Source organism: Eretmochelys imbricata, chromosome 17 (genome assembly GCF_965152235.1).
Source record: "Eretmochelys imbricata isolate rEreImb1 chromosome 17, rEreImb1.hap1, whole genome shotgun sequence".
NCBI lineage: Eukaryota > Metazoa > Chordata > Testudines > Cheloniidae > Eretmochelys > Eretmochelys imbricata.
The window spans coordinates 22,019,531-22,043,557 of record NC_135588.1 but is presented as its reverse complement, the minus strand read 5'-3'; the positions used below and the strand labels follow the sequence as shown (position 1 = coordinate 22,043,557).

Here is a 24,027-nt window from a genome sequence, read left to right as displayed (position 1 = left end):
CAATCTGGTCCTGAAGCCTTCCCCTGCAGCCCCAGCTAATCACTAGCTCATCAGGGAGAGCTCATTTAGACTTTGCTTACAAATCATTTGAAATTATTAGGTTGGCCAACACCACTGAAATGAACGCCCTGACATTGTCATAAAAACAACAGCTGTATAAGGAAGCTAGTCTATGTTCATACTTTTCAAGTCTATGATACTTTTTCAGATACCCATATTTTATCATACACTGTATATGCTTTTAAAGTGTGTATTAATGTTTCAATTTCAATTCAAATTTCCAAACAGTCACTAAATTGGCATGTAACTAGTTCACAAAACTGGGGAGGGGGGTGTGGGGGAAATTCGGAGGGGGTGCAGGGGAGTCACTGATGCACTCACCTGCAAACTGGATTTCAGAGTGCTTTGGAGGGCTTGCTGCTCCTGCTTGCTGGCTGTGAGCTCTCTCTTCACGGTTTCCAAGACCTCTGCCTGTTCCTGAGTCTGCAGACAGAGCAGAAGTAACCCTGAGTGTGCACATCACAGGGTGGCACTCCCTGCCCCTGGGCTGTTCGTTACCCACTGGAGACCTTAGCTGCGAGCTCAGGATCTGATCACATCACCAATCTGCAGCCTTCTCCCCTCTCACTCCTCGCTTGTACCGTCCCGCGGGCACAAGACTGTAGACCTATCTCTACTGCACAGACTCCCTCACGCTGGGCTCTACCCACCCAGCACCCCCAGCTGACACTCCCACGCTCTGGGCCTTCCCTGCTGCGTTCTGCACACTCCGACTCACCTTCCTCTGGGCCTGCTCGCTCATGCGCTGGAAGGAGTCCTCTAACTCTTTCTTCTCCCGCTCCACATCACCTTGGGCCTGTCTCGCTACCGTTACCTGCTTGGTAACCTCTGCGTTCTGGGGAACATCAGCAAGAACTCATCAGCTGCGTCAGCCCCTGCTCGTCACCCACCCAGTCACTGGACAGGGCTGATGCCTCACCTCTGCCCCATCCTGCTCTCAGAGCAAAATCCTGTTCCCTGGTGTGGTGTAGGGGGAGAGGATTCCCCACAGGGGATCTTCGCCCACTAGCTTCCGGAATAACAAAGCTGGCTCCCCACAGGGCACGATGGCCCATGGGTCTACAGTGGCAGATCCCTGCTACTCCTGGGCATGAAACCGACACAAAGCCAGCAGGAGGCTTGGCAGGGGTGGAATAAAGGAGAGGGGTACTGGGCCCTACCTTGCGCAACAGGTCAGCATGGTTCTGCACCAGCTCGCTGTACTTCTCCTTTAGCTTGGTGTACCGTTGTTCGTTAGCCTGCGCCTTCCCTGCAACACAGACACCCACGGGGTGAGCGACCTGGAAACACACGTGCCAAGGACGTCTCCAAAGGAAAATCCCATCTCACTGGGGCAAACGAGCGATCCCATTCCTACAGCCATTCCGGCTTGAACATGGGTCCCAACAGCACTCCCTGCTGAGAAAGCCCGGGACAGGAGTGGCCTGGAACTCTGCCCACCAACCCAGCCTACCCCGCTTCCTGCAGCGCCCCCTGCTGAAGAAGCCTGGGATTGGAGTGGTCAGGATCTCCCCCCACAGCCAGCCTGCCCTGCTCCCTGTTGATAGAAGCTGGGGCTGGAGAAGCTGCTAGCTCTCCCCACTCTTGCAGAAGAGGCTGGGCTGGGGACTCAGGGGGCAGCCCCCGAGCAGATCAGAGGTCTCTCCTCACTCTCTATCTCCGTCAGGCTCCTCTGTGTTTTCTCTGTGTCCTCCCACTGCTTCTTCAGCTCCTCCAGCTCGGTGCGCAGGAAATCGCTGTCATCCAGGGCCTGCTGTTTGAGGTGCTGCTGCTCCGCCAGCTCCGCCTCCAGCTCGCTGATCTGCCCCCTCAGCTGCACACCTAGACGATGGCTCTGCAGGTCACCAAGTGGGAGAGGTGGGCTGGGGTGGGTCAAACACCCTTCTAGCCGCAGCTGCCTCGATGCCAGCTGCCCTTTGAAGGGGCAATCTGAAGCCCAGCTCTTACACTGCTGTTGCTAATTAGATCTGGGCCAGCCAATCAAAGTGCCCAAGGCCCATAATTCCTAACAAACCCATTAACAAAAGCACCAGCCACTCAGCACGCAAGGATTCTGTGGAGAGTTATAAAACAACAGCACTCGGCATAAGCCAGTGCCTGACCGGCAGTTGTCTAAGCAGCTGTCACTTGACAGCATGGGTGTCCCTGGGACAGTGAGGAAACCCGACTCCTCCCTAAGGTGGCAGAGCAGAAATATGGCCCCTGGTGCAGGCCCTGGGCACAGGAATGGTCTCTGCAACTGGGAGAGTAACAGCCCCAGGGTCTTGGAAAGGTGGCATCTCTGGAGCCATGCTGGGCCCCTGGTTCAGTGTGACTCAGTGGGAGGAGCTGCACCACGCCCTGCGTGTTTCCCATCCGATGTTCGGGCTACCAGGTCTGACCCGGCCCCGAGACACAGTGATCGCACCAGTGAGGTCCAAGATCTGCACATCGCTGGCCACAGAGCGCACAACCCGCACGCTGGGTTAACGTCAATAATATGGGCTATACAGTCACCTCCGCCTTGAAGTTCTCCAGCTCCTCCTTCAGTGCACTGATCTCACGGTACAGCTGCTCGATCAACCGGTCCCTGGCAAAGAGAATGACACCAGTTGCTTCCTCCATGCTGTGCCCCTTAACCCGTGACCCTGCCGCCCCACGCAGAGGAGGTTTGGGGATCAGATGGGAATTACACAAAAAATATTATGAGGCCAATACATGAACCCAGGGGTGCCCTCCCCTGGGATCCTGCGTGCAGCACTGGTTATCCTGTCTCAAAGAATACTGCAGAAGAAGATAGGGTTCAGGGACGAGCAATGGTCAGGAGCCTGGAACGCTCTCTTATCAAGAGAGAGAGAGAAAGAACAGAACTGTTTGCCTTAGAAAGAGACAGGTTTCAGAGTAGCAGCCGTGTTAGTCTGTATCCGCAAAAAGAACAGGAGGACTTGTGGCACCTTAGAGACTAACAAATTTATTAGAGCATAAGCTTTCGTGGGCTACAGCCCACTTCATCGGATGCACAGAATGGAACATATAGTAAGAAGTGTATACACACACACACAGTGACAAAGTTCCTCCTCTGCCTTGGTGGGTCCTGTGCTTATTGGCAGATTTGCTTGCCTCAGAGGTTCACGGCAGCCCTCAGTTTGGCCACTTTTGTGGCTCAAATCTGCCGTTCACTCAGTTAGCCTCATCACTGGCCAGCATGGGGAAAAGGAAGAAGAACAATCCCTGCAGTCTCTGCTGATCCATCTAGTGGTTTGGGGAACAAGCCAGAGACCTTCCCCTCTGGTGGAACCCACAGTCCAGGTCAACTCTTCCGGTATCAAGTAGGGAGTTGGGGGAATGGAGGCATGGGGGGAACCAGGGCCCGCCCTCCACTCCGGGTTCCAGCCCAGGGCCCTGTGGATTGCAGCTGTCTATAGTGATTCCTGTAAAGCTGCGTGACAGCTACATCTCCCTGGGCTATTTCCCCATGGCCTCCTCCAACACCTTCTTTACTCTCACCACAGGACCTTCCTCCTGATGTCTGATAATCCTTGTACTTCTCAGCTTCCAGCGGTACGCCTTCTCACTCTCAGCTTCTTGCACCTCTTGCTCCCAGCTCCTCGCAAGCACACCACAAACTGAAGTGAGCTCCTTTTTAAACCCAGGTGCCCTGATTAGCCTACCTGTCTTAATTGATTCTGGTAGCTTCTTGATTGGCTGCAGGTGTTCTAATCAGCCTGTCTGCCTTAAATGTTTCCAGAAAGTTCCTGATTGTTCTGGAACCTTCCCCGTTACCTTACCCAGGGAAAAGGGACCTACTTAACTTGGGGCTAATATATCTGCCTTCTATCACTCTCCTGTGGCCATCTGGCCTGACCCTGTCACAATACATACAGAGAAGTTGCAAGTTTCCATACAAACTGTAAGAGGCTAATTAGTTAAGATGAGCTATTATCAGCAGAAGAAAAAAACTTTTGTAGTGATAACCAAGATGGCCCATTCAGACAGTTGACAAGAAGGTGTGAGGATACTTACTTTTGGAGAGGATAGGATGGGGGTATACAAACTAACGAATGGTCTAGAACCGTGGTTTTCAGCGGACTCCTAACCAATTTCAAATGGAGGTGCGGACCCCTTTGGAAATCTTAGGTACAGTCTGTGGACCCCCAGGGGTCCGCGGACCACAGGTTGAAAACCACTGGTCCAGAGGAGGGAGGTTGGGATCTTTTATTCCCTGAGTCTCATAACACAAGAGCATGAGAGCATTCAATGGAACTGAAAGGTGGCCAATTTAAAACCGTTCAAAGGAAGTATAGTGTCCTCCAATGCATTGTTAGCCTGTGGAAGTCATTGCTATAAGATGGAACTGAAGGCAAGAGCTAAACAGGTTGCAAAAAAGGGTTGGACTGCTACATTAATACAGAGAAGAGCTGTAATAGCTGGAAAGGATCTAAGCCCAGCTGCTTCATGGTGTGAGCAGATCTAACTACTGGGGTTAGGAGAGAACCTCCCCTGGGGGAGCTTATCCAATCACTGCCTCTTTCAGGGTTTTATCCTTTGCAGCAGCTGGAGCTGTGCATTGTCAGAGACAGGATACTGGGCTGGATGGAGCCCTGGGCCGATCTTGTCTGGCAAGCCATGTTCCTAAATGACCCACCGAGGTCCAGCCGCTTCTGACTGCCAGCTTGCAAGGGCAAGTGTCTGGGGCTGGAGGAGACTTTCCTTGTCTATAACACCACAAGGAGCTGCACAAGGCTCCGCTGTGCTAAGTGCGGGGGACATTGCCAGCTGCTGATTATGTGTTTCAGCTCCTAGCCCACTCGCTCAGGTTCCAGCCTACGGCCAGGCATCAAGCTCCTATCGCAGAGCCAGCCCAGACTCAGAGAGCTCAGCCTGTTGCTCAGCACCCTTCACAGATGAACCCCCAGGGCAGGAGAGCCCTCACCCGTCAACCCCAGGATGCCCCTTGCAAGGGAGGCCCAGGCCTTCCCCACAAAACTGGACCGAGCCTTGCCTCCGCATTCACAGCTCCTTCCCCTGACACTGAACACGCCCCACCAGCAGCGATGGGGCCCCTGAGCCAGCACTCACTTGTCATCCTTGTTCATTCCATTCTGACTGTTGAAATTGAAAGGATCGTTACTGAACGAACTGCCAAAGATGTCATCAAACTTATTGTCGAACAAGCTCTGGAGGGGGAAACAAACACAGATCCCTGGAGTCAAATCTACCACCGCCCCGCACATGGCCAGAAACACTGCACATGGACTGGGCACCTGCCCGCCCCCGTCTCAGCCCCACCCCCTCACAAGGGCAGACCCCTCCCCCAGACACCAGGACCCCACTCGTTAGCAAGATTGGCAGCTGCCCCACGCCCTCTAAGGGACAGCTATCCCTTCCCCTTGCAGACAGACAGCTCCCATTAGCCATGGGCCCCTATCTTCTATGCAGCCTGCCCCAGCTTAGGGCAGTTCTACTTGCTTTATTAAACAACAGGGTACTGCAACTAATCTGATCCAGATGGGGTCTGACTGCGACAGACAGACAACTGCAGCGGACAGAAGGCCAACCCTGTCTGGAACAGCAAGCGGAGCAGCTATTTATGAGGTACTTGTAGTGGTGAGAGTTAGCTGCATTTACCAGCAGTTGACCACTAGCTGCCAAAGGAGTTACTGGCATGACAGAAATCCCCTGGTCTCTTCATGTGAAATATCACCATTAACCACGACAAGAGGCAATGGGCCAAATTTGCTGCCCTGCAGCCAGGCAGTCATTTATCCTAGTGCAAAGTGAGTTTAAAATGCTACCACTTCAGAATGGCCGGGCTCCACGCTGGTGCAGGAGACTCCCCAAGATGCAGAGACTCAAACCCAAGAGCTGCAACTAGGGGAACCTATTGTCTGCTCCAAATGGTACTGCCTAAATAAACAACCTTACGGGTACGTATATACCACCCCCCCCCCAAAAACCATTATGTTAACTGGAGATTTAGGGACCACTTCGCCTGCCACTGAAGTGCAGCCACCTCTGGGCTGGTGTATTAGCACAGGAAATGAAGCATGCCATGTGGATCTAGAACTCGAGGGGAAATGCAGGGGAAGCCAAATGCAAACAACCAGTCATCAACTAGCCAGGACACCAGAATTACCCCCTAAGATTTCTTCACCGACTCTTGGTTTTATGTCTTATTAGCCAGACAGCACAACACCCCCGAGGGCGCTAACTCAGTACTAGGCCCATGGGAATAAGCAGCAGTGATGCTGCTTCCTGTAGAGCCCTGGCTTTTCCATATGTCATACAGCCAACCACGCACCAGGCCTTGAGTATGTTATGAGACCTGAGATCGCAGCCCTGGCAATACAGCCCCAGAGCCACTGCAGGGCATGCAAAGGCCAGGCATACTTCTCTTGGCAGCTGAACACCTTGCCAGACATAGGCAGAGCCAATCGCGGGCTCAAAGAGAGAGACTGATGCCAGGGGGCCAGGCGCTCACCTGTTGTGATGCTGTGTCCATCTCCACTAGATCGGTGATGGGCTCGCTGTCTGGGGACGAGGCCTCAGCCGGGATGACCACCACGGGACTGATGTGCTCTGACAGAGCCGAGGCCCGCAGAAAGTTGGGAGGATTCTAGTGCGGAAAGGGAGAACTGATGGCGGGATCTTGAGAAAAGCGGCTCTGTGGGACGCAACGCGCCCAAATCTGCCTGCCGCACCACCCCAGGCAGCCCAAGTGGGGTCGTTACGATGCTACGAGGCAGCGCTTCGTCTCCCTTCTCTAGCACAAAGGATGGCCGAGTTAGTGAATAGTGTTGGTGCCTCCCAGTACATTTTTCAATGAATTTATTCTTTACCAACAAAATTTCGCCCAGCTCTAGTAGGGATCTCTGAAAAGCAACCCCCCTGTAAGTGCAAATATGGCTTCCAAGACTTGGCTGCAGGCACCCAGCATTCAACGCTGGGGTTTAACTGACTTGCCCAGAGCTGTGAATAAAACCCAGGAGTCTTGACTCCCAGGGCCCTGTTCTAACCACTAGACACCACTGCCTAGTCACGCCAATGGTCACTGCAGCCCCTCCCTCTTAGCCTGTGCCCAAGGGCAAGAGCGAAGCCGTTTGGGTCTCACCTCTGGGAGCTGTGGGATCTGAATCAGCCGTTTGAAGTACTGCAGGTTGCTGGAGCGACAGAACAAATCTTTCAACCTGGAAGGAAATGGGACGTAAGGGAGGGGACTCTGATGGCTGAGGCAGATCCAGGCAGTTGCAGGATGCAGGTGGCTCCCTTCATTTAACAGAGCCCATCACTTGAGGCTCCACACCAGGCATCCCATGCAGAGAGGGAAAGGCAGCCCTTGACCTCAGTTACATGGACGCTATCTTGCCATACAACTCAAGATGGGGATCCTGGGAAGAGAGCTAACGGCTCTGCTCCTTGGAACAGTACCCGGACATGTGCCTCAAGCCAAGTGGCGAACACACTGGTAAAAGGTGAATCCAGGAGGGTGGGGCCCCTCCCCCATACACCTAGGGAGGGAGGGGCCATCACTGATGCAAAGAGCAGCTGAGACTAAGAATGAAGGGGAAAGAATTTACCAGCTAAATCCTTGAAGAGCCAGCCACCAGATCCATCTCCCCTGAGTTTCCTGCTTCCCTCATTGGTTTCCTAGCCCCGTGAATAAGGTCCCCCACAGGGAACGTTCAGGATATCACAGCCTACCCCTCCCTCCAGGCTGGGGAAGGTGAAGGGGGAATGAACAGAAAACGCTCGCTCGCTCGGTACATTTCCAAGGGCAGAAGGATTGATGGACCCAGCAACACATTTCTAATCTGTTCATTGCTGTAGCATGCATGCACCATCAGGCTGAGGTCAGCCCCAGCCCCAGCGGCCAAGCTTGTTAACCCTTGTTAAACCCTGATTATCTTCGCCCCGAAAGGGCCTTTACAGGAAATGGCTCTGAGACTCCAGGAAAGCCCAGGGGAGATGGGCTGCACCTTCACATTTTCACCGCACTGTGATGACTGCACACGGCAGCCAAACCGCAGCTCAATGGTTTTAAATCACTGGCTGACACCTCCCATACAATGCCATTAGAGCCCAAAGGCCTCCTTGGATTTAATAAGGCAATTATTGTTCAGTGCCAATGGGTTATGCCAACAGCATGGGGGCAGAAAAGAGGCCAGCCCAGCTCTAGGATAAACATTTGTGAGCTAGGGGACTCAGAAATTAGGACTTTGTTAGTTTCTCAGCCACAGACGGTTCATTTCAAACCCAGGGGGCTCTTGTCAGCCCCAAGCCTGCCTGTAGACTAGGTCTGAGTGGCATGAGTTACCTAACCAGTAATGAACTCAGGAATAGCCGCTTTGAGCTAAAGTCAGCATGCAAAGGATAAGTGCCAAAGGTGACAGGCTTGGCATTCAGGGCACTTACTTTCTGAACTGCTCCAGGAAACGATCCCTGTGGCCCTGTAGTGTGTCAGCGGGGAGGCCTGAGGAAGAGACACAGGATGGAATGCAAAGGAAAGCTCTCAGCTCCCAGGTCTCCTTGAGCACGCGCAAGGAATCATGCTCATTTCCAGACTGCTGAGTAGCACCACACAGAGGGACAGGGCTGCACTGGAGAATAGCCAGTCCTAGAACAGTTTACCACTGCAGCCTCAGACTCAGGGCCGGGGGCGGGTCCCCTACTACTTTTAGGGGTTACCCCACTTCTGACTTATGGGAAGGGGTGTAGAGGGTTTGTTTTGGCCCCTTACTTCTCCCTGTGTGGTCAGCCACAGGGCCAGGCACTGCAGAGAGCAGTGACAGCAGCCACGGTTGTCCTGTGGAGGGAGCCAGGGCACGATGAGGGGTTGGTCCGTGGAGAGAGGGGAGGGTGGGTGTCCTGCAACCACAGCAGGTCCCACTGCCTGGGCTTGGCTCTTCACTGGCATAACCCAGGCTCCAATGCCCCAATCTGGAGAAGCCCCTTTCATCCCAACAGGAAGCGAGAGGGGTAAGGAAAAGGGGGGGGCCACAAGGTGCGGGGTAATGGGCAGGGGGAGGGGACAGTCAGGGGTAGAGGAGGAAGTGGGGCAGAAGGCAGGGGGGTTATGGGCAGGTGAGGGGGTAGAGGAAGAGTGAGCAGAAGGCGGGGGGGACAATGGGCAGGGGGCAGTCAGTGGTAGGGGAGGAGGGGGCAGAAGGCAGGGGGGTAATGGGCAGGTGAGGGGGTAGAGGAAGAGTGAGCAGAAGGCAGGGGGGACAATGGGCAGGGGGCAGTCAGTGGTAGGGGAGGAGGGGGCAGAAGGTGTGGGGGAATAAATGGGCAGGCGGGGGGGCAATCAGGGGTAGAGGAGGAGTGAGCAGAAGGCGGGGGGGTAATGGGCAGGTCGGGGGGTAGAGGAGGAGTGAGCAGAAGGTGGGGGGGGCAAACGGGCAGGGGAAGGGGTCAGTCAGGGGGAGAGGAGAAGGGGGCGGAAGGCAGGGGTAACGTGCAGGGGGAGATGGCAGCCAGGGGGAGGGGAGGAAGCGGGGCAGAAGGTGAGGAGGCGGTATGGGCAGAGAGGAGAAGAGAGTCCTGCTGTAGCTGGGCTCAGTGCAGAGGATGCCAGCACAGGAGGCCGCCCAAGGTACACCCTGGCACCTCCAGGTCTGTCCACGTTCCCGAAGGGCACCCCCGCCTTCCCCCCATCATTCGAGCACTGCTCAGATGCTCCCAGCAGGTGGCGCTGCAGGGCAGGAGCACTGGCTCTGAGATGGCTCCCAGCTAGAGGAGCTGCTAGCGGAGGAATCCTGGCTGGGGCGGGTCCTTGGGGTCTCGCTCATGGAGAGGAAAGGGCCTTCATCTGCACTCAGCCAGCGAGCTGGCAGCAGCTGTCTAAATCCAGGATCACTGAGGTGCCGCTTTCTCATACCACAGGAAACAATTTGAAGCTATTAAGCCAACCTTGCCGAAGTCCAAATGCCTGATGCAATCTCTGCAGATCGGTGCACGGCTTGGATCTGTGCCCCGGGATTCACTCCGGAAGAAATGCAACCGCTCAGTGAGTCCTGGGAGCTGCGGCCTGGAAGATGCTCTCATTCTGGGGGAGCTCAGGTTGGGGGGTGAACATTTCCCACTGCTCTCTGCTTTTACTCTTCCAGATGCAGAAACCCCCTTGTGGCTATGACTCCTTCAGGGCTGTACTGGTGAGGGCACAGGGTCCTGGCCCAGACACAGCTGCTGAGTACCTTGGCATGGGCAGGGAGGGAGGCCAGCGCCCTTGCGGGGAGCGTGTGAGGGAGGGCTGGGGCATTCTACAAGGGAAATGTGCTCCTTGGGGGTAGCTTTATGAGCCACGAACACAAGTCCCCTCTGGCTGGCATGCAGAGGGATTCCCCCCAGGCCTTTCACTGTGACGCGGCTGCTCGGGCTTCCACCTGCACCTGGTCAACCTCAGTGACCCGGCCTCCTTGCTTCCCTTCCTCTGTCTCCTCTTTCCCCTTCTCTCGCTCCTCTTGGCTGCGCCCTCTCCCCGCCCCCGCACACATCCCGTGATCTCTGTCCCTGCCTCCCCTTTCCCTCTCCCCCATAGCTTGTTTCTCTGCCTCACTCTCCCCACCCCAAATCTCACCACTTCTCTGTTCAATCCCACCCTCCAACTGCCAGCATCTGTGGTGGGGGGGGGGGGGGGAAGGGCCTCAGTGGCAAGCCCAGAATCCAGTTTTGGGAACAGAGGGGGAAGCATGCTGGTGTTTGGACTAGCCTCCCCTGGCCCTTGGGGTCTCCTATGCCCTGCCCTGAAGGGTGGAAAGGGGATGCCTTGTTCCCTTTTCCCAGGAGGGGGCTGCCAGTCAAGTGTCCCCCCTCCCCTCCCCTCCCCTCCCCTCCCCTCCCCAGGGAAGGGCACAGCTGGAGTCAGGGGCAGGGGGGCACAGCTGCTGCAGCAGGCGCTTCAGCAAATGCAGGGCCCAGCCACGAGCCTAATGCTCCATTGGCCCAGGCCGGGCGGTTCAGCATCAATCCACACAGGCACCTCAGCAGGAACTGTGCCACGTCTCTCTCCCCGGGGTGGGGTTCCCTCCGCACTGATCACAGATCAGGCAGGGCTGCCGTTCGATCGACACCTGTCAACACAGCTTCCTCATCAGCTAGGGGGAGCCACCGGCCTCCAGCCAGCCGCACTTCCAAACTCAGCAGCACTTCCAAACGCTACAAGTCTGAGACTATAGGCAGGAGTCAAACCTGGCCTGGTCTCTGCGCGTGACACAGAGCGAGCCACTGGGCCAAGCTACCGAGCCAGCCCCCGCCAGGGTTTTAAACCAGCTCTTTGCCTGGGCACCCTGCGCTCTGGGAACAGAGGTCTAAACACACAGACGGGGCATTTCCCTGTGCTTGGCACACCTGACACACGCACAGCCTTGGTACAGGGCTCCGCCTCTGAAACAGCTGCCACAGAAACTTTAAATCTGCTACATCAAAGCTTCTCAGGACATCCCAGCAGCAAAATGGCAGCTGCCGGACACTCCCAGAGGCTTGCTGTGTACTTACAGGAGTGCAACTTGAAGAGGAGTTTAACAGTGTAGTCGTACAGATGGCTGCAGTCCAGTATCACCTGTATCAGTGGGGCCAAGCGGCACTGGCCAGCAGCAGTGACCGACACGGAGCGAGACATGTCCAAGGAGCTGAATACTAACAGGAGAGAGACAGACAGTGTGCTCAGGGCTTGTTCCATGAAATTCACTGATCTCCCTCTCTCTCTCTCACACGCACACCCATCCCATGAGGTTATTCTGCACAGCTGCTCATATAAGTACACTTTGCTGTTGTACACACACACACACCATGAGAATATTCTGCACAGCTGCTCATATCACTACACTGAAGCATCCAGACTATTGTACGTCTCGGCTGTTGTACCTTTCCTCCCCTCCATGCTAACCTAAGAGTCTCTATCCTCATTTCATAGGAACTTTGGGAAAAACCAAATTCCATCGGTTTTAAGCCAAAAGGAGGAAAGCGAATGAGGGAGCTGACAGAAAACTGCACTGGCCACCGTTATCCATGGCTTTGCTAAGGTAATCTGTGCTCAGGGGAGCTGCAAGAAACAGTCCCATACTGTGAGACACACGGCCATGGTCAGAAACACCTGGTAACCAGATGAATAAGGGACATTCAGGTAGTTCGCTAGCAGTTTTCAGTGGACAAAGCTGGTTAAGTGTTTGACACTGAGGAGGGATCTCTCCTATGTGTATATTACACACGTTGTGATCAATTTGCTGAGAGGAGATTCGGTGCTGTCCCCCTCTACTGCTGGGGGCTCGTAGAGTGACAGGAGAAGGAAGTTTCCATGTCTGCTGGCAGCAGGGTTGCTCAAGAGAGGGTCAGGCCGGGAGGGTTTCTTGTGGGCTGGGACTGGGAGGAGTGCAGCGTTTGAAGGCAGCTGAGGTGTGGCAGCCCCTGTGCAAGGAGCTGGAGTGGCTGCCCCGAGTTGGATACTTGCTGGGAGGAGCGGCTGCACTGAGACAGGACAATGCAGGTGGCCCCCCCAGCGAGACTCACCCTGGAACAGAATCCAGGCCGGGGACCTGCAGGGATACCTCACCTCTTATCATAGAGCAATGGACAAAAAGGGGCACCCCCCAAGCCCGAGAAGTCCTAACTCTGGTGGGTGCCCCCAAAGGGCCATGCTAGGAATTACTTTTGAGCCACTGACCACTTCTGCCTGCCCTAATACGTCACCCTTTTATCTGAGTGCCCCCTGGGACTGCCAAGTGCTAGAGCAAATAGGGCCTAGCAGCTAATATATCTTCAGTGCTTGCATTTGAATCATGGTACATCTGGTGTGCTACCAAGAGCTCTGATGTAACACAACACTAAGCAACCCGATCAGGTGGGTCAATGCAATATGTCCAGCCCCGCACGGAGCAGGCATGTAGGTTAGTCCTCAATCCCCATTCCGATCCCAGACGCTCAGTGTATCCACCAGGGTTCAGGGGTTGCAATGTGCGAACCTTAGTTTCAGGGGAGAAGCATTGAAAGCGTAACGCTAAGCCACCTGGGCAAGCCCATGGGCCTAGCAGATGTGTGCTCCACTGCAGAACCTGCCTCTGGAGATGGGTCACAAATGGAGAAGCAGGCAGGACCCCAAAGGTAATGGGCCAAATTCTTCCCTCATTCAGGCATATCAGGCCCAGCACAGCTGTAGTTGCTGCAAGAATGGAGCCCAGTGCTCCTGTGGCTTAACAGACTGGCCCTTTGGGGATGGAATGTCTCATGCTTGGCCGCAGCCCTGAAGGGAACTGGTTCTGAACGAACAGCGCTCTGAACAGGTCGCCCTGTTAGCACCATCTGCCAAACACCACCAACCGGACCAGCTGCACTGGCCGCTGACACTACAGGAGTGGGTCCAACTCTGCCCTCGCAGAGGCTCTGACTGGCCATGGTGCAAGGGCAGCACTATCCTACTAGGATCATTTACTTCCCTGAGTCAATACTGCAAGTTTTGCAGTAACTGTCTAGAACATTTCTCAGCTGCTTTGTTTGTGCTCTGGTGATCTGAGTGGCTTTGCTGTAAGGTGAGCTGCAAAGGAAAATCAAAGGGAATTTGGTGCCTAACACCCTTTAAGGATCCGGGCTGAAAGCACTGGCACCAGGTCCTTCTCGGCTCCCTCCTGAGGGGTACAGGAGGCTCGGAAGGGGTTTTATTTTTATGGAGATGTTGTTTGGCCTATCAAGCCTCCAACAGGTCTCTGTACAGCCTGGGTGTGCACTCCTGGAGCCAAGCGCCCCCAATCCTCTGGCACAGTTTTACCATCGCCCCCATCTTTGGAAACAGTTCTGAAGGGACTAGCTGGAGAAAGCCGGACTTTCGTTTACTGGACACAGGCTTGCTGTGGTAAATCACACCAACAGCCCATTTCATGTCCCCGTCCATGTTCCAGCACTTGGACCCAGCCCTGGGCTGGCTGGTGACCAGGATGAATTTACCCTTCCATTTCAGCAGGGACAGAAGAGCACAAGGATCAATATCACTTACCATTTGTATCCCAGTCAGCATCAGAGCAGATGAACAAGGCCAGACCAGAAATGACAGCTCTTTCCTTTTCAGCTGGAGCTCTGATCCCGTCCCCAGTCCACCGTGCCCTGCTTGCTCAGTCTTCAGGCAGAGCATTAGTCACCCCTCACTTGAACCCAGCAATCACTCTCTGCCTGCCCTTTGTTTCTCACTGAACAGAAAGGCAAAGCACTGCATGACGCTAGATGGTGAGGGAGCCAGTGATGGGAGAACTCCCCACATTCTGATCACAGAAACGTGCCCCTCGTTTGCAATGAGCGGGTAGGCTGCTCTGGCTCAGAGATGCACCATGCATACTAATGTGAGGCGACTCAAGAAACATCTCAGAGTGAGCAGAATGCTGGCTCATGTCTACACTGATTTGCAATACACAGAGAAGAAAGACAACAGGCAAAATCCTGGGCCCACAGACATCATGGAAAAACTCTCACTGACTTCAGTGGGACCAGGATTATACTGTATCTCTCTTCCATGTCTGCCTCCTTCCGCCTGGATCAATTGAAGGATTGGGTCCTTAGTCTGGAAGGGGGAGAAAAGTGTGTGTTTACATGCTGCAGCCAGCAGGGCATGGTGCCACCATGATGGCAGCACTCCCAGGCTGCTACAGGCAGCCAGCGCTAGGTTAGCTAGGCAGAAATTAGTCGGGGTGGGCAAGGCCCCATGTTCCCGATTGCACTTGACTTAATTCAATGGACAGTTGGAGAACTCTGCTGACTAGTCAGGTCTCTCCAGAGCCTCTCAGACCAATGGCTGCCAGCAATCTCCCCAATGGCCGCATGGCTCTAGCCTGTGGCTGCATCTGCACTAAGCAAGGAGGCCATTGCAGGCGCCTTGATGTGGTTCTCGCCTGGCTGCCGGCTCGCTCTGCACGTGGTGCGGCTCTGCCAGCGCACCCCGATTCCTCTCCCATGTTGCACAGACTGCGTCTGGAAGCAAGGGCTGTAGGGTACTTTCTAACAGCACAGCAGCTAGAGGAGCTGGCGGAAATGGAGCCACCTTTGTGGCTTCCTAGGGAGTAACTGCTGCAGATGGGGGTGGGTCAGCTGGTTCCGAGTGGAAGGTACCACTCCCCGCAGAAAAGACAGTGCTTGAAAGCTGGGACTGCCGCTGCGTGTGGGCACAGGGCACTGCACAGACATCCCCACCAGGGACCAGGTCTCCTCCCTGGTCCTATCTCATCATGCACCCAGAGCAAATCACTCCTTTCCCCTTCCTGCTGGAGCACTCAAGCGTCCCGTATTTCCTCTCCTTTTTCCCCTGCCCCTCCAAGCTGCCCTCCGCACCCCCTCAGTGCCGTTCTTTGGCTGGCTGGAAGGGTTGCAGCTCAGTAACTTGAGGCCTAGAACAACTCTCACAGGCTGTGTGCAGGGCTCCCAGCCCTTAGGGGTGGGGGCAAGGAGCTCTATGAGATGTCTCCTCCTTTCCCAGAGGATGAATATGCTGCTTCCAACAGTGGCCTCTGCCTGTGAGTACCCAGCTTTCCCATGTGGGGTTCAAAAAGGAGCTAGATAGATTCAAGGAGGATAGGTCCATCAATGGCTATGTCATAACCATAAGGGTAGCCTAAAATTCCTCCTTACCTGTAAGGGGTTAAGTAGCTCAAATAACCTGGTTCGCACCTGACCAAAGGTGGGGGGGGGGGGGGGAAGAGGGGAAAGAGAGGTTTTGTTTTGGGTTCTTTGTTTCTGTGTTTGTTCGCTCTTGGAACTAAGAGGGACCGGACATCAATCCATGTCCTCCAAACCAGTCTGAACCAGTCTCTCATATTACAGAAATTGTAAGTACAGCCAAGCAAGGCGTATTAGTTTATCTTTGTTTTCTCAACTTGTGAATTTTCCCTTTGCTAGAGGGAGGTTTATCCCGTTTTTTTGTAACTTTAAAGTTTTGCCTTGAGGGGAATCCTCTGTGTTTTGAATCTGATTACCCTGTAAAGTATTTACCATCCTGATTTTACAGAAGTGATTCTTTTACCTTTTCTTTAAATAAAATTCTTCTTTTAAGAACCTGATTGATTTTTCACTGTTCTTAAGATTGAAGGGTTTGGGTCTGTGTTCACCTGTACCAATTGATGAGGATATATGCTCAAGCCTTTCCCTGAAATGGGGGTGTAGGGCTTGGGGGAATATTTTGGGGGAATAGGACTCCAAGTGGTCCTTTCCCTGGTTCTTTGTCTAAATCACTTGGTGGTGGCACCATACTGTTCAAGGACATGGCGGAATCTGTGCCTTGGGAAAGTTTTTAACCTAAGCTGGTAAAAATAAGCTTATGGGGTCTTTCATGTGGGTCCCCACATCTGTACCCAGAGGTCAGAGTGGGGAAGGAATCCTGACAGGCTATTAGCCAGGATGGGCAGGAATGGTGTCCCTAGCCTCTGTTTGCCAGAAGTTGGGAATGGGCAACAGGGGATGGATCACTTGATGATGACCTGCTCTGTTCATTCCCTTTGGGGCACCAGACACTGGCCACTGTCAGAGGACAGGGATAATGGGCTAGATGGACCTTTGGTCTGACCCAGTATGATTGTTCTTATGTATGTTCATTAGCCACCTGGCCAATGCCAGGTAGTCAGGGTACAGCCATTCCACTCTTGTTAAGCTAGAGCAGAAATCCAGGGGCAGACACCGGCATCCCTCCGGGGATGTTAGGAAAGGGAGGGATAGACTTCATCAGTGCATCAATGGCACAAGGAAATCCTTAGGAGTGCACCAGTGCTCGGCGATGAGCATGCAGTACTGCTTAGCACAGCTCTCCCCCGGCATCCCAGACCTGGCTGACAGGGTTAGCGATTCTGTTTCTCCATATGGGCGTCGAGCTGCTAGCTTTAGGGTCCCACATCATTCTCCGTGGGGCACTCATACCTGCCGAGCCACCTGCCTGAAGGGAGAGGTCCTCTATGACATCCTCGCTATGCACGTCCTCTAAACTCCCACTGGAGCATGGGTGCCTGGAGAGACGGAAGAAGAGATAGGGAGGACCGGGAGAAAGGTCACCTTCCCCTGGCGTCTGCCCGTTTACTGAGTCCAGTGCCAACGTCTCAAGAATTCACCCCAGAATCCCCGTGCTGAATGCCAGATGTGCCCGCAGTGAACGCTGGAGAGATCCCTAGTCAGGTTCGAGTCAATCTATGCTGGACAGAGACAACCCCTGCTCCTCTGTAACGTGTTATTCCTAAACGAGGCAGACACCGGGTGGGACAACACAGCTTTAATGACACATGGATCTGTCCCTATCTCTCTCCTCGGCTGCAGGCCCCACTCACCACACCCATCCTGCTCCAGAACCAAAGGAAGGTCAAAGGACCTCACGGTGAGGAATGAACAGCTGCTGTGCTCTGGCTCAAAGAGGGCTGCACGTCAGTGGTGGGTGGAATCACAAAGAAAGTGGGGATCCAAGGAGAGTGCAGAACCCCAAAAGGGGCAGCGACATCTGAAGATGGACAGAGAGCAGCAATGGACTTTGAAAGGCAGGCAGGCAGGCTCCACATCCCCAAGAACACCCTCTTGTGCCTCCCGCAGGCCTTGCTGCTGTGGGAACCCATTCACATCACACCTGCAGCTGTGCTCTGTACATAGCACCAAACAGAGACTCACACTCTCTTCATCTCCTTCCTTTGATAGCTGAAGCATCTACGTCCCCAAGGGGGAGCACTGGGCCTTTCCCCGGGGACCTGTCGCTTGACTCATGCTAATGCACTGGGCTAGCCTGCTCTCTCCTTAGCTGGGGATGCACACAATGGGACAATTAGCAATGTCATCCTTGCCCAGGCAGCAGGAGGCAGGGAGTCAGTTTGGATTTCCACTGGCTTGCCTGCCTCCCCTCCCATTCGGATAATGAAGTGAGATCCCCAGTAATTAGCAGGGAAGTTGAGCAGTGATTTAAGAGTAAATCAAAAGCTAAGCTAATGACATGTAAATGGGCAGAGCTGATATTAGCCCTGCTTAATTCACTTAGGCTAGCAGCAGAAAAACAACGCCAACTTCATTACAGGGCCTCCCTCCTTCCCAGTGGGGCTATGAAGCTGCATGGATCAGACAAGTACCTGCGCAGGGCTGCAGAGATGTCAGCGCACAGAGGCACAGCGGCATTGTACTGCTCCCTTGCAGACACGGAGGCAGGGAAAGGAGGAGGGGTACGTGGCTGAAGCGCTGGCCGGCTAGTCAGGAGATGGAGGCTCTACTTTCAGGGCTCCCACAGACCTGTCTTATGGCCCTTGGCCAAGTCATCGATCAGCCTTGTGCCTCACCTTCTCCGTCTGTACAGTGGGGCTAGTGAATGGGGCCTGGTTCACTGGTGTTTTTGAGCCACCATGGCAATGCTAGATGCTGTCTTAGTTCAGGTCAATGAGACTCTGACGTGACAAACTGTACAAATGGTACCAAAGTTTATGAAAGAAAGAGACTCACCCCGCAGGTTTCTGTTGGGGTGGGTACAGCCCACCCCCATTATGGAGTCCCACCCCGGTCAGGGTTTGATCCCATGTGTTCAATTGTTGTTACTCTCGGTTCCTGTTCTGGTGGCAGGTTGCATATACTGGGGCATGGTGTTACCCCCGGACTGGCCCTGTGATCACTGCACTGCACCCCAGGCCTGTCCCTCCAAGGATCACTGCATTACCCATGCTAGCCCATGAGACACAAAGGCGCCATCTTGTCTGTCCCGTGGACTGTGGGAGACTAGTCCACAGATGTGACTGCCCTTATCCTGCTCTATCACCGTACATAAGCTCGTAACAGACACGATGGGATCACCCAGGCTACATCCCAGTGCAGAACCAGGCCACCTGCTGTCTGGAGACACAGCTCCCCCCCCCTTCTGTACTCCATCACATGTGAGCAACTGCCCTGCTAGAGATGCAGTAATGCCAGTGGAGTAAAGCCTACCACAACTAGGACCCTGACAGTCAGTTGCAACACAGCCCTTCAACACTGGGACACAGCCGGATTCCATTGGCTGTACTCGCAGCTCCGGTTCTACAGCCTTTAGCACTGCGAGACAGCCGCACCACGCTGACTCTATTAAAGCACTTCCTCCGGGAACCCTCCATGCTAGGACCCAACCGTATCACCCCTCATCTGAAATGGCAATATCCAGGAACCTCCATACGCTGACATATTGCTTTACTCCTGTTCCAATGCAAGCGAATACCTCCACTCTAGGATAGCCACAGCACCCATGTGGCACAGCGTGAGCAGTAATCACCCTGCTCTAACTCAGCCCAACAAGCAGAATCCTACAGCATTACATGGATGCACGAGGCAGCTGAGCACCTGCGTGTACGTTGTGGAGACTGGTTCGTTATTTTCTCTCTGCTCCACTGCGACCCGTAGGAGCAGACATTGCAGAGCCAGTCGCTCCCCCACCACAGCAAGCCCTGAAGCACACAGCATCTCTGTGATGGGTTTGCAAGGAGAAAGCTGCTCTCACCAGTCATGAAAGCCATAAACCCCAGAGCTAAGGGCAAAGGAAGAAATTCAAGCCCGGGAGAACTCGGAGATGGGAAGCAAAACAAGGAGGGTGTGGGGAGGAGGTGCAGCATGCCGCGTGGTGGAGGTGGTTCCTGGAGGCTTGGCATGGCCGGCTGGAATGGAGGGCAGGCAGGCTGCGGCTGGGCAGACTGGGAGGAGCCAGGCACATTTGGTCTGACATGAAATAATTTCAGCTAATAACAACTCTGGTGGAATGCATGGAAAACAGATGAGCTCAGACGCCCTCAGTCAACTCCCTTCCTGCACCTAGGCAGGACAGATGGACACACACAGAGAGCGAACAGCAGCTTTGGACTGGGACCTCAAACACTCTGACCCACCGCGCCCCCACATACACGCTGGCTGTCGGGGCCACGCTCAGCCGGGCAGAGAGGGACGTCACTGCAGCACCTAGCGAGGCTGCTCCAGCCCCACAGCTATATGTCAACAGTGCAGAACAAGTGCAATGCAAGTGGAAGCGAGAGCCTTACCCATCTGGAACAGGTTCAGCTCACACTCCAAATAGTCAAACATCTCCACCGTCAGCTGAAAGCTAGGAAAGAGGGCACAAGAATGTTACAAACAAAACAGAGGCCACCCAGCCCCCTCCTGCAAAACCCTGGGGGGATGGGGGGCTGGCTAGAAGCCCCGGGGTGGTGGTGGTGGGGGGTGTCTAGCCAACCATTACTGTGGAGTACTGTTTTATAAGGGGTAGTCAGGAGGGATGTCCCAGCCCCAGCCAATGGGCACACACGACACCAGGGTTCCCGTTAGGGTGGCCATGTCCTCTGCCCATGGCTCACACAGCAATGCCAGGGAGAGACCCTGATGGGGTGCCATGGCCCTGGCAGCCCTTTGCCACTCCTAGAGATTCCCCCTTGTCTTCTGCGGCTGGGTTCTCTGCTACGGCAGGAGTAATTCCACCACGGACGTGCCCTGATTCTCGCGCTCTGGACTTACAAGTTATTAACGTCGTTTTCTCCTGCCTCGTCAAGCTGCCTGTCAGACATCTGGAGATTGCCTGGGAACCGGGGGTTCTGCACGATGGGAGAGAGGGAGAAGTCAGAGCAAGGGGTCGCAGGCACCCTAGTGCCTTTTACGCTTGCCCTTACCACAGTGAAGACCAAGTAGCCATTTCTGATTAGAGGCAGACCCCTGATACCCCAGGTGGTATTTGAAGGAGTGGCTGTGTGCACCCGTCAGGGATCTCCAAACACCCAATGGAAGGGGCTCAGGTCACAGAACTGCTTTGGAGGGATGGCTCAGAGCTGGCTCCCAGGCTGTGGGGCTACAGGGAGATTTCTCTTGCCATGCTCTGCCCAGGTGCGCAGACCCCCTCTCAGTGAAAGGCTAGGCTCACTGCTCACCGCCCTCAGCCAACGTTTCTTCTCTGGATTTTAAAAGCCACCCCACTGGCTCCCATCTAAGTGCCCAAGGGCAGCGTCCAGTGCAGGAAAATGCCGCTGCAGTTTGCACTTACACAGTCACACGGTGGGCTTCAAAGGCACTGAACAGCGACCAACGGCCACACATCCATCTAGTTTCCACCCAGCTAGGCACGCCGGGCCAGCAGCATCACAGCTGGACACTGCAACCTCATGCCGAAGTTTCCCAGCAAGGCCACACTCTGCGTGGCACAGCTGCTCTGACTTGGGCAGCGACGTACAGGAGAAGGGCTCTGGGGCTCCTCAGGTAGCTGCCTCCTCTCGTGCCCCACAAATACTGCGCCCATCTGCTGCTGCCTGCCCCCACCTCCTCCAGCTGGGCACACAGCTGCTCCCACTCCTGGCTGATGAAAGGGAGCAGCTCACAGGCAGGGGCAGACCCTGACCTCTAGGCCAGCCAACCTAGGCCCAGACCTCACCTCTGGGAGAGGGGCACTGCACTGCTGAGCACTGGGGCTGGCTGCTTTGTGCTGGCTGGATTGGTAGGGAGGAAGCGCATGTGGATTTGTGCAGAGCTGACGCCACGGAGAGCAGCCTTGTCCCCAGTACAGCTGCCTGAGGTGAGGCCTTTGGCAACTGAAGGGAACCAGCAGGCACATCTGCCAAACAACAGCAGGACACTACAAGTGGCTGCCCGACCCTGCCCTCTATGGGCCATTCCCCATGGCCCCCTGATTCCTTGGCCTCTCTGATGCAGGCTCAGAGGTTTAACTGTGCTTTGGACACCTGTTCACTCAGACCTGGCCGGAGGACACCAACTCTTCAAAGAGGCCACCGGGCAGCCACCGGGACGGGGACGGACAACGACTTAGCCCTGGGTGGGGCAGCACACAAGCCTCCCAACAGCAAGGCAATGACCAGCTCTAGGCCTCCTGGGTGGGAGGTTAGTTAAAGGGTCACTCCTGGGATCTCCAGAGCTCAGTCCTGACACCACCCTTACCTAGGCCATTAGTTCTGTGTCCTGCCAGCACAACCGGCTGGCTGGAAGCATGTGACACAAGGGGCACTGACAGTATGTCTACACGGCACACTCAGCCCAGGCTCTGGCTCAGGTTTGAGCACAAGCCCCCATTCCGTGCACAAACAAATCAGTCTGACTCAGGCCAGCAAGCGCTCAGGACCCAGGGCCTAGGACCCCGCTACAGGGTGGGTGAGACCCTGAGTCCCACTGAGGCTCAGGACCAAACCCTGTCATTGTGCTCAGGCTGCAGACCCGAGCCAGCAGGTCTGCGTAGTGCAGTCTGGACAGGGCTGTGAGACCGAGGCCTAGCAATCGTAAACCCACATGCCCACTGTCGTGTGGATGTGGAAACACTGAGTCCACAGACCCAGGCTTAGCATGCAGTGTAGATGCATCCAGAGAGATAATTCTGCTTCCCAGCCTAGCTCACAGAGGAGAGTGTACACCTGGGGGACTGAAGGGGTGGGGCTGCAAGAGACCCCATCAACAGACCTCAGCTCCCTTGAATGGACCAGATGTGGGTGGGAAGAGCATGGTCTGTCTGGAGGGAAGAAAGGAGGTGGGGACGAGACGTGGCCTTACTTTTGTATGGAACTCCATTTTGGTTCTCAGCAGTTTGAGGTAGATGCTGCACAGGTGCCCATAGCCCTCACTCAGGTGACTCTGTGGAACAGGAGAAAGCAGAAAATGAGGCACAAGGTCTGATGCTGGTGAGAAGCCTGCCCCTGGCTGCTCTGGGATGCTGAGGTTTGCACCTTCCCTACTGGAGAGGCTGGCAGCTTCTGGAATCGCATGACGCCTTTAAGACTCAGGCCTACAAAATCTCCCCCTGTGCTTTATACATTCCTGTCTTCCCGCTTGTCTGGGTTTGTTTATTCACCCCGGTACACAAACTGTTCACGTGGCTCAGCCACTGTGTGCGTCACCCCCTGTATTTACCTACGCTGCACATTTCAAGTCACTGATCTTTCTACACCAATAAATAACTATCTGCAACCCACATTCTCCGTTCACAGGGCTCCCCGTTTCCTGAGGCACTCACTGCAGGACAAGGTCTGTTTGCTCCTAGCTCCTGAGCTCTGCCGGCTGCCCTCCGAGCTGGGCTCTGCTGCTTCAGTACTGGACACACACAATAGCATTTCCCCCATTGTTTCCCAGGCTAGCCAGGTCACTGCATGCAACACAATCGCTGACACTGCCAGATGGAGCCAACAGCATTGGTACTTACGCCATGCTCGTCTCCGTCAGCTAGACAGATTGACCAGCGTGTCGTTAAAAACCCCCAGAAAGTGTGTGGGGGGGAAACCCTCACAGTAACCAGGGAATGAATCTTTACAACATGCGGCATACACCGGACCGCACAACACTGATCCGCCATACCCTCCCACCCGCTAGGAGAACATCACCCACATGCTGGGATGCATCTCGGCAAGTGGGCTGTTGTCCCCTTTGCATACACCCTGGACTGTGGCATGATCAGACATGAGAAGGCTCAGAGACGTTAGGCTCCGATATCTGACCTCTACTCCCAACATATCCCTGAAGATCTTGATACCATGTTTAAAGATCAGGGTGAACAGGCTCAGCCAGCCTCTGGGAGGGTCTCAGGGTGAGATGTGCAGCAGATGTATTAAATCAGAGACCAACTGGCATGGCCCCCTTCTGCATGAAGCATTATTCAGCCGATATCTGGGACACTCAGCCAAGTTAGCTGCTGGACTGGCTGAATCCCTAACCAGACTAGCTGGCCTTGGTACCAGCATTACAATTTTAAATCTCCTGCTTCTGCAGAGCTGGGGTTTAACCACCACCTCCGTACCCTGGACTTTTACTTATTTTAACATTTCATACTGAACACAAAATTCTGCCACTGAAGTGAGTGGGAGCTCTTCACATGCATCTGAGACTGGATCTGGCCCTACGTGCTCTGAGAGCAGGTGGTCCCCCAGCCTGCCAGGTTACAGTTCACAGCGGGCCCCCTTTGAGCATCTGTTGCTTCTGGGCTAACCCCACTGCTTGGTTCCCTAGCAGAGCTATGCTCCACCATTTCAAGAGGTTCCACAACTACCTAGAGGCATAAGGCTTACAGGTTTGGGC

At 54.7% G+C, this 24,027-nt stretch overlaps 1 protein-coding gene across 5 annotated transcripts in view; it reads right to left on the bottom strand.

Moving 5' to 3' along the window:
- The window catches only part of HIP1 (huntingtin interacting protein 1), a 162,815-nt gene that overhangs the window by 21,602 nt on the left and 117,186 nt on the right, over positions 1-24,027 (bottom strand). For all 5 annotated transcript variants that reach the window (XM_077836896.1, XM_077836892.1, XM_077836894.1 and 2 more), the window contains 13 exons: positions 22,513-22,593; positions 20,485-20,561; positions 20,016-20,077; positions 11,533-11,673; positions 8,452-8,509; positions 7,151-7,226; positions 6,521-6,655; positions 5,119-5,216; positions 2,557-2,629; positions 1,711-1,894; positions 1,221-1,309; positions 779-895; positions 382-483 (listed from right to left, as the gene is read on the bottom strand). In XM_077836896.1, the coding sequence (XP_077693022.1) occupies positions 382-483; positions 779-895; positions 1,221-1,309; positions 1,711-1,894; positions 2,557-2,629; positions 5,119-5,216; positions 6,521-6,655; positions 7,151-7,226; positions 8,452-8,509; positions 11,533-11,673; positions 20,016-20,077; positions 20,485-20,561; positions 22,513-22,593 (1,293 nt within the window). The remainder of the gene's footprint in view (positions 1-381; positions 484-778; positions 896-1,220; positions 1,310-1,710; positions 1,895-2,556; positions 2,630-5,118; positions 5,217-6,520; positions 6,656-7,150; positions 7,227-8,451; positions 8,510-11,532; positions 11,674-20,015; positions 20,078-20,484; positions 20,562-22,512; positions 22,594-24,027) is intronic.